Source organism: Humulus lupulus, chromosome 3, assembly GCF_963169125.1.
Source record: "Humulus lupulus chromosome 3, drHumLupu1.1, whole genome shotgun sequence".
Lineage (NCBI taxonomy): Eukaryota > Viridiplantae > Streptophyta > Magnoliopsida > Rosales > Cannabaceae > Humulus > Humulus lupulus.
This window is the reverse complement of record NC_084795.1, coordinates 43,161,199-43,171,869: the sequence shown is the minus strand read 5'-3', so window position 1 is coordinate 43,171,869 and position 10,671 is coordinate 43,161,199. Positions and strand designations below refer to the sequence as shown.

The window sequence follows — 10,671 nt, the reverse complement described above, 5'->3', positions numbered from 1 at the left end:
CCGACAAAACGGCACTTTGGCTCTGACCACTTCGAATCACGAGGCCGATTCAGGGGACAAGACCGGTCAGAGTACTTGGCTGCGCAGTCTTGACACGCCAGCAGATAATCCCAAGGTGACCCTTTCTGCAGGTGAAAAGTGGGGGGACAATGCCCACGCGAAATGAGGCGGTTTCAGTGTCCTGGACGCCTGACCCATAGCCTGGGGATGAAGCGGTCCAGGTTTGTTTACCTTTGGCCCGCTGCGTTTACTTCGGGCCCGGACCATTCTGGGCCCGAGACCGGGACGCGATGGCCGCGGTGGTCCGGGGAACTCCGGACAGTGCTGGGACTGTTCAAGCTGAACATGAACCCGGAGGAACGTCCCGGACCCTTCTACACAAGCCCAGTCCGTAGTCCGCGGACCAGGCCCAAATACCGAACCGGTCCCTCTGACCGTGGGCCGGGGCGAGGGCCCAAAACCCTGACAGGAAATGGGGATAACACCCGCCATGTGCTAAGTGTCAGAAGACACATCCTGGAGAATGCCACGCAAACACCAAGGAATGTTTTAACTTTGGTCAGGAAGGACACCGGAAAAGAGATTGTCCTCAGCGCAAGCCAAAAGGGAAGAAAGACAACAAGATGGTTCCTGCTAGGGTTTTTGCCTTAACCCAAGGAGAGGCTGATGCTAGCAATAAGGTGGTAACAGGTCAGGTTTCTATCCTCAATAACATATGCTCTGTATTATTTGATTCGGGAGCCACTCATTCGTATATCTCATTAGGAATGATAGAAAAACTAGACAAACCTTGTGAAAGATTTAGAACTAGGTTTGTAACCGAATTGCCTTCGGGCAAAGTAGTTCTATCATCACGGATAGTACGAGGCGTACCGATCAAGATTGAGGACGTAGAACTAGAAGGAGACCTGATAGAATTGGTGATCAAGGACTTTGACGTAATACTAGGCATGGACTGTCTAGCACGACATGTCGCAACCATCGACTACAAACGCAGGAAGGTGATGTTCGAGACTCCTAACGGCCAGAAACTATGCTTCATGGGACAAGCTTCAGGATTACGCACACCGTTGGTATCATCTCTCAAAACTCAAAGAATGATGGAAAAAGGATGTCAAGCATTCTTAGCCAGCATCACAAATGTGGTAAAAGGAGACACCACTTAAGGTTGGAGATGTCCGTATTGTAAGAGAATTCCCAGAGGTATTTCCCGATGACTTGCCAGGATTGCCGCCAACTCGGGAAATTGACTTCACGATAGAATTAGTACCGGGCACCGAGCCTATCTCTAAGGCACCATACCGGATGGCACCTACGAAACTCAAGGAGTTAAAGACGCAGCTACAAGAACTCCTAGACTTGGGTTTTATTAGGCCAAGCCATTCACCATGGGGAGCACCGGTGCTATTCGTGAAGAAAAAGGACGGAAGCATGCGGATGTGCATAGACTATCGCGAGCTGAACAAGGTAACGATTAAGAATAAGTACCTGCTACCCCGGATCGATGACTTGTTTGATCAACTCCAAGGCGCGACTGTATTTTCAAATATTGATTTACAGTCTGGGTACCATCAGCTCAAGGTACGGGGAGAAGATATCCCTAAGACAACCTTTAGAACTCGTTATGGACATTACAAGTTCTTGGTTATGTCCTTTGGTCTTACTAACGCACCAGCCGCATTTATGGACTTGATGAATAGGGTCTTCAAAGACTACTTAGATAAATTCGTCGTAGTGTTCATCGACGACATCTTAGTATACTTTAAGAGTGAAGTAGAGCACAATGAGCATTTGAGGTTGATTTTGTCACGACTGAAGGAGCATCAACTCTACGCTAAGTTCAAGAAATGCGAATTTTGGCTTTCGCTAGTGGCGTTCCTCGGTCACATTATATCAAAAGATAGAGTTGCAGTAGACCCATCAAAGGTAGAGGCCGTAAAGGATTGGCCAAGACCAAAGAACGCATCTGAAGTAAGAAGCTTTCTAGGGTTAGCAGGTTATTTTAGGAGGTTCATAGAGGGCTTTTCTAAGATAGCCACTTCGCTCACCAACCTGACCCGGAAACAACAAAGATTCAACTAGAATGATAGATGTGAAGAAAGCTTCCAGTTGCTTAAGGATAAGCTTTGCTCAGCACCAGTACTCTGTGTACCGACACCCAACGATAAGTTTGTAGTTTACTGTGACGCATCGAAGCAAGGATTGGGTTGCGTGCTGATGCAAAATGATAAAGTGATAGCCTACGCCTCACGACAGTTGAAGGAGTATGAACAGCGCTATCCAACTCACGATATGGAGTTGGCAGCGGTGGTCTTTGCGTTGAAAATCTGGCGCCATTATCTTTACGGAGAACGGTGCGAGATTTATATGGACCACAAAGTTTAAAGTACTTCTTTACTCAGAAGGAGCTCAACATGAGGCAGCGCAGGTGGTTAGAGTTAGTGAAGGATTACGACTGCGAAATCCTATACCACCCGGGAAAAGCAAACGTAGTTGCCGATGCGCTTAGTCGGAAAAGTTATGGAAGTTTAGCAGCTTTAGCCGGAATAGAAAAGCCGCTACAGCAGGAGCTGATCAGTGCCGGAATAGAAGTAGTTGTAGGCAAGCTGGCTAACTTGTCTATCCAGTCGAATCTGCTAGAAGATATACAGATTAGTCAGGGACATGCCGACACCCTAGCAGCACATATGGATGCATTCAGAGAAGGCAAGGCTACAGATTTCTCAATATCTAGTCAAGGTTTATTGATATATAAGAATCGGGTATGTGTGCCAAATGATCAGAAGATTAAGAGGATGATTCTAGAAGAAGCGCACAGTACCCCGTACTCAGTTCACCCAGGGTCTACCAAGATGACTCATGACATCAAGGTAATCTATTGGTGGCAAGGGATGAAGAAGGACATAGCAGAGTTTGTGTCTAAGTGTCTTGTATGCCAGCTAGTGAAAGCAGAGCATCAGCGGCTTGCAGGCTTATTGCAGCCACTTAGCGTACCAGAGTGGAAGTGGGACGATATAGCTATGGACTTCGTGACAGGTTTGCCCAGAACGAATAAGCAGTATGATTCTGCTTGGATAGTAATAGATAGACTAACCAAGTCAGCTAATTTCCTGCCTGTTAAGACTTCCTACACGGCAGACCGATATGAAGACATCTACGTCCAAGAGATAGTACGGTTGCATGGAATCCCCAAGACAATAGTGTCAGATAGAGGATCGATGTTTACATCGAGATTTTGGGAAAGTTTATAGCAAGCTATGGGTACTAAGTTAAGTCTTAGTACAACTTTTCATCCTCAGACAGACGGGTAGTCCGAGCGTACAATTCAGATTTTAGAAGATATGCTACGCGCATGTGTACTTGATTTCGGAGGATCATGGAATAAGTACTTGCCACTGATAGAGTTCTCCTACAACAATAGCTACCAGTCGACGATCGGGATGGCACCTTATGAATTGCTTTATGGAAGGAGGTGCTGATCACCGTTGCACTGGGACGAGGTAGGAGAAAGGCAGCTTCTAGGTCCCGAAGCTGTTAGACAAGCTCAAGAAGCAGTAGCACTTATTAGACAGTGTATGCTTGCTGCTCAAAGCTGTCAGAAAAACTATGCGGATGTCAAGCGACGTGATGTGGAATTCAAAGTCGGAGATCAAGTCTTCTTGAAGATATCTCCTATGAAAGGTGTGAAACGGTTTGGGAAGAAAGGCAAACTTAGTCCCCGATACATAGGTCTTTTTGAGATATTGGAAAAGGTGGGAGCAGTTGCGTATAGACTAGCCTTATCGCCAGCACTAGTAGATAGTGACAACGTGTTCCACATCTCGATGCTACGCAAATACGTGTCAGACCCATCTCAGGTCCTCAAGTACGATACGATAGCACTCCAGAAAGACTTGAGTTACGAGGAACGACCGATTAGCATCCTGGATAGGGGGGGTGAAGCAGTTACGGTCCAAGAACATTCCTATAGTCAGAGTCCTATGGAGTAATAGTTCTAAACGAGAGGCAACATGGGAGTTGGAGGAGGACATGCAAGGTCGGTATCCGGAGTTATTTGGTAAGTAAATTTCGAGGATGAAATTCTTTTTAGTAGGGGAGAATTGTAGAGTCCAAGAACTTTACTTAACTAGTTAGATAGTAGTTTAATAGTAATAGTAGTAGTATTTTTATGACTGTAGATTTTGGTTTAGACCGGGATTTAATTGGACACTCGTAGTAACACTTGTAGACTTTCTAAGTTTAACCTATAGTTTAAGAATATTAATTTTAACCTAAGGTTTGATTAATATGACTGATATTAATGGTGATATTTGTTATATTATAAGGTTTAGATAGACCCAATAAGATAGTAACACTTGTCGTGTGTAGGTTTAATGATAATTAAGTATTTTTGAGGAATAAACTTATTAAGAGTAATATTTGAATATCCTAGGGTCTGTCAGCAGCTTTGAAAACGTTAGAGGACTTAGTCAAGGCTGTTTACTCAATTCAAATTAAGCTGAAAATGTGCAATTTCGTGTTTAAATATTCAGCGTATGCTGATATATCGCAGCTATAAGGGGCGATATATCGCAATACGGGGATACGATAAACACGTAACTTCGCACGATCACCTCGACGAGCCTCGGGCATACTAGCCCAGGCGATATATCGGCTCCTTTGATATATTTTTGAATGTTTTTTAAAACATTCTCATTTTAATCTTTAACCTCTTAATAAGTCCAACATCTTTATAAATAGGACCTAGTACCCAACCATTTATTCATTCATCAATCTAAGTTTAGAGGCTGCAAGCTGATAGGTTATTTTTGAGAGTGTAAACACTTGTGTTGGGAATTATAAGCTTAATCATTATAAGCTTACCAAACACTTGGGAAGTAAGGTTTATAGCACATTTCGGTTCGAGGTTTAGATCTGTCATAGAAGCATTTAAGGTATTCCAAACTCTAGTTCATTTTGGTTTTGTTTTCCTTAAAGTTCTTATAGTTTTTACTTTGCATCCTAACTCTATTCTTTATTCTTGGTTAGGAAATCTAAGATCTTGAACATAAGGTTCTTGGTAAGTATATTTTGATGGTATAGTTCTTTCATTATTTTCATCCCTTTTTCTTTAGTATACTCACCTTCCTTTGATGGTTTTTAGGAGTGTTTCAAAAGTCCCAAACCTGTTCTCATATCCCGGTACTTTTGGTAAGGAAAATAGGATAGGATTTTATATGTTATGTTATGTGTTATCTTATGATTTAAGTGTTATGTATATGTTATATGTTATATTATGTATGTTTGTAGACTTGGGCATATGACCTGTATAACTAACAAGCCCCAATAAATTGTGGGCATATGACTTGTTTAGTTTACGGGACCCCAAGTAATAATGGCTATTATAGTATATGTGACATGTGTTATGATACGTTTTAGTATATGTTGATATGAATATTATGTATATGATTTATGTGTTAGATTTTCCTTGCTGGGCATTAGGCTCATTCCTTTTTGTGTATATGTGTAGGAAAATAGCTTTGGTGGTGGGAAAGGTTCTTGGAAGCTTGGGGATGTGTATTGAGGTGGGATGGAGTCAATCGACCAAGAGTTTGATTCGAGGATGAAGTCTCTTTGATTATGGTTTTCTATGTATTTTTCCGCAATTGGTTGTAATAAGTTTTAATTAAGTTTTCATTATGTCAAAGTTATGTTCCCAATGTCCTACTTATGAATTTTATATAGTTTTAAACCTTTACCTTATAGTTTTGAAATAAAGATATATTATTTCAAATGTATGTTTTCGTAAGATTTGTATAGAAATTAGTAATGGTCCAAAGTCTAGAGTAGTTGGGTCATTACATTCAAGATCATCTTCTTCAATGTCATCACTAAGTTGTAGTTGCCCTTGAAGAAATGATTCTGTAGTGGAAATGATAACAGGCTGTGATGGTTGAGACTGAGATTGAGATGGTTGAGCTTGAGATGACTGAGATGTTGTTGTTGTTTATAAAAAGCATACAGCTGTGCCAAAGTATTTGTCACCAACTTTATCATTTTTTCAACCTCACTTGAAGTGTACACAAATTTGAAACCACAATTCACAACCTCTAATTTATACCTTGGATCAAGGATATTGGCAATAAATGTCAACATATTCAGCTTCTCAATCCTTCCCCAGTACTTGTCATACTTTCGTTTCATACTAACTGCCATAGCCTCTAACAAAGTATCAGGATTAGAAGCCATAGTAGTTAAATCAGCTTGAACCTTCAAAATATCTGGAAGGAATAGATTGGATGTGACATATAATGACCCACTAAATCGATTAGTAAGATCATAGAATCTCCTCCAAAAGTCAACAAATACAACTGCTTTTTCCCATTCTAGGTTGGTTGGTGGGCCATCCATTCTTTCTTCATCAAAGTACTTTGTGTAGTTCGCATCTACTTCCAAATTCTCAAAAGCCTTCTCAAATTTTATAGCAGATTCTATCATCAAGTAGGTGGAGTTCCACCTAGTAACCACATCCAAGCATAACAAGGCTTTTGATTCAATGTTTGCATCCTTACAGCTGTCTTTAAATCTTTTCAGTCTAGCTGGAGATGACCGCACATATCTCACCGCATTTCGAATGCTTGAAATTGCATCATTCAACTCTTTGAACCCATCAGTTACTATCAAATTCAAAATATGAGCTGAACACCTCATATGAAATATTTTTCCATTCAATAGAATGGTTTTGTCTTTATCCAACAAGTGCACCTTCAATTTTCTAAGAGCAACGTCATTTGAGGAGGCATTTTCAACCGTCATTGCAAAAACTGAGGAGATACCCCACTTATTAAGAAAATTTATCAACTCTTTCCCCACCAAGTCCCCTTTATGCTAGGAACTTGGATAAAATTGATAATTCTCTTCTGCATTTTCCAATTATCATCAACCCAATGTGCAGTCAAACACAAATAACTAATATTCTGGATTGATTTCCAACAATCGGTGGTCAACGACACTCTGTGCTTCACCAAAATCGACTTCAGCTCTTTATTCTGATCTAGAAACACATTATAAATATCTCTCGCAACAGTAAATCTTGATGGGAACTGAAATGTGGGAAAGAAATGTTTAATGAGCTTTTGAAATCTTTTTCCGTCCACGTGCCCAAAGGATAACTCATCCATAATGATATATTCAGCGATTACTTTCCTAACAGCATTTTGATTAAACCTTAGTGGCAACCCACTTGAAGTGGCTTCTTCATCATTGCAGGTTGTTGTCTTTTTAGTAAGTCTATCCATAGTTGATTGTTGCTTCTTACTTTGATCAACCCAGTCATTGAAAAGACACTTCTTACATTTTCTCTCCACATGTGCCCATAGTGTGCTAGTCTCATTCAACTTTGTATCAGTCACATAATCAGTGCCACATATATTGCAAGCAGCCCTTGGCTTCTTAGGATCACAATCAGGCAACATAGTGTAATGATCTCACACGCTCGATGTTTTCTTTCCAACCCTTTGCTTATTTTCTGGTTGTTCAACCTCTTTCCCCTTTTCTTTTTCATTATCCTCTTTCTCGGTCTCTTTGTCTTTTTCCTTATCTTGATTTTGTCAATCATTTCTCTTCTTTCATACGTTCTTTTTTTTCCTTTCCTTCGCTTGTTCTTCTCCATCAGAACTTGACAAATTAGTTTCAGCATACTCCAACCACTCCCCCATCATCTCTTCTAAGTTTTCCTCGTTATCCATATTAATGATCTATTTACATATTTATAAACACAATTTCAGCAATAAATATAAGGCATAATATGAAGGTTCCCAGAAATGAAAGTTGTGTTTCTTCTTGCTAGTTTAACTTGTAATATGAAATAAAAAAAAATGATTATTGTCCATAGGATGCACAAATAAATTATCAACGAGGAACGTATCTTTTAGATATTTTTATTCTTCACCAATTAACACATGAAAGAAACCTGGTCAAAACAATATAATACATTGATATTCATGTATTCTTTGGATTCAGATCTTATACATTGTTTTTAAAAATAATTGAACATGGGAATGACAATTAAGCTAATGACAGTGTCAAATCACATACTGTATTCTAGCATATGAAAGATAAGCCAACTATGTTTGTATTTCACTTAGCACTCAACAGAACATGATAGTCACTTCATTTTCTTTTTCTTTCAAAAAGTCAGCACTTACAAAAGGACTAGAATAATAACAATAATAAAAAATTATATCAATAATATTATTAATGTTTATTTTTCAGTACTTGATTTTCATAATTGTATTATGTAAACATATCATAGTGTACCTAGAATTATCCTCTGAGCTCCTCTATAATATGAACTTGTTAATGTTCTGAACCTCTCCTGTCCAGCTGCAATATACAATATCTTTACTCATTATGGCAAAACACGTCTCTTTAAAAATTCCATTTTAATATACAATTCAAGAAGGAAAACACATAATAAAATCACAATAAGGATTAGATGTTTGCATAGCTTTACCTATGTCATGATGAACATTTAGTGCTATAGTGCAAGTTCAGCACTGGGGTTTATGATGTAACAGTATAAAAAAGTTTTCTTATATTTATTAAGAAGATTAAAAAAGCAAGTGAGCAGCTAATTTTTAATGCAAATTTCCATTTTTTTAGTTTAATTGATAATATTGATCATGACTAAAAGTAAGTAATAACATAGCAAATTAGATTACCATTGTCCCAAATTGTCAGTTTCAACCTCTTCCCATCTACTGTGAGTAGCTTGATCTTAAAATCAACTCCTACAAATAGAAAAATACAAACAAAAAAAAGTTAGAAAAACAAAATCAGATCAGATCAAGTAGTTCAACGATGGAGTGGAGTACCTCAACTATTTGAGCTTGGAAACGAATTAGTGTGGCGGAGCTCCGTGTTCGTGAAGCAGTCGCCGGAGTGGGAAGGGTCAGCTAAGCCGTGTCCATGAAGTAGTCGCGCGTGTGGGTCGTGGTCGTACGACTGGGCCATGCTGCTACCGCCGAGTCTGGTCGATCCGTTCGTTTGGGCTGGGACGAGAGTGAAACAGAATAGAGAGGAAGGAGGAGATGAGATGAGATGAGAGGCTGAGTGATGAGAGAAGTGAGTATACGATAGAGAGAGAGAAAGAGATTCGGTGCCCTAAGTTTTTTTTTAAATTTTCAGTCTTTCAGATTTTTTATTTTTATTTAATAATTATATTATATTATATTATTATATTTATACTGTTCGGTCGGTTTCGGTTCTGCCGGTCGGTTCACATAAAATTTTCAAACCAACTGAGCAGTGGCGGTTTGCGCCGTTAACAGTTTTTTCGGTGTTCTGTTTAATTGGTTTTGGTTTTTTCGGTGTTCAAACGTCGGTGTACACGGTTTTTTCGATTTTTCAGATTTTGTGCTCTGCCCTAATATACGTTGCTTCTAATGTCAGTTTTCAACGGACAGTAGCCAATGGCATTTTCTCTTTGATAATTCAAGAAGCAGACCATTACTAATTTGAGAATCCAAACTTCCTATGGATTGAATACTTGAATTTGACTTCAAAATCCTTCAATTCAGTTCACATAATGTTTTCATGTGTATCTAATGTATTTATTTACAAAATGTCAACATTGTTATTGCCAAAATATTTACATTGCTAAACCAAGTAAACGACATGCATTATCAATTAATTTTTCTTTATTCCATTATTATAAACATATATCCCTTGTAAAGAGAGTGATTCGTCTACTTTGTTAATAAGGTAACGGAACAAACTTCAATTCATAGACCCTGATCGAGTTGCATTTCTCGATCACTAGAGAAATGATATATCAAAGGCCGCAGACTGCCGCAAGCAAAGATCATATAGCCTAATTGACTGCAAGTTGAATAAGCTATGACCCTCTTTAGATCGTTCTGCAATATTCCAGTGGTTGCTGCGAGGAATGATGTCGTAGCTCCTGCAGAAGTAATAACAATTAAAGCCGTAGGTGGGTATTCAAATAAAGGGGAGCACCTTGCTATCATGAAAACGCCAGCTGTTACCATAGTAGCTGCATGAATTGAAGCGGATACTGGAGTGGGACCCTCCATAGCATCAGGTGACCAAGTATGCGATCCTATTTGTGCAGATTTCCCAACAGCACCAATACAAAGTAAAATACAAATAAGAGTTATGGCATTCAATCTCATATTGCAAGAAATCCAACAATTTCTGGGGGCACTAGCACGAGCAAAAATGTTTGAAAACTCTACTGTTTGAAAGAGAATAAAATGGCCTGAAATCCCAGGAGCTAATCCAAAATCTCCTACTCAATTAATAGGCATAGCTTTTGTAGTTTTTCACAAAAATAACCCTAAACCTACTTGAAAAGTCTTAAATACCCTTAACGCAAACTAAGACATTCTTTTTCTCTTCTCCCCTCTAACGATTTCATAGCTACAGGCCACCATCAATTGTTGTGTTCTTTCTTTTTTCCCACCTCACTCATGAAATGCAGCTACCATCTTCATCTAATTCGAATTTGTGTTCTTTCATTTAAAAAGTTGTCAAAATTGAAGGAACAATTTTTTTTTGATAATGACTAAGTGTTATTATAGGTCATGGATATGTTATAGTTTAGAGTTGTTTTTCGGACTGTTCTGGGCTAAAACCCTAGGTCTGATATTTCAATAGAAATTCAAAAAA

The 10,671-nt window shown here is 39.0% G+C and overlaps 1 protein-coding gene across 1 annotated transcript; it reads right to left on the bottom strand.

The window, feature by feature from the left end:
• Nucleotides 1-7,607: 7,607 nt before the first annotated feature.
• Nucleotides 7,608-10,175, bottom strand: LOC133824030 (NADH-ubiquinone oxidoreductase chain 5-like). The gene is made up of 3 exons (XM_062256891.1): nucleotides 9,773-10,175; nucleotides 8,686-8,771; nucleotides 7,608-7,736 (listed from the first exon to the last, which is right to left on the bottom strand). The coding sequence occupies exons 1-3, from the start codon at nucleotides 10,173-10,175 to the stop codon at nucleotides 7,608-7,610; spliced, it is 618 nt and encodes a 205-aa protein (XP_062112875.1).
• Between the last annotated feature and the right edge of the window lie 496 nt (nucleotides 10,176-10,671).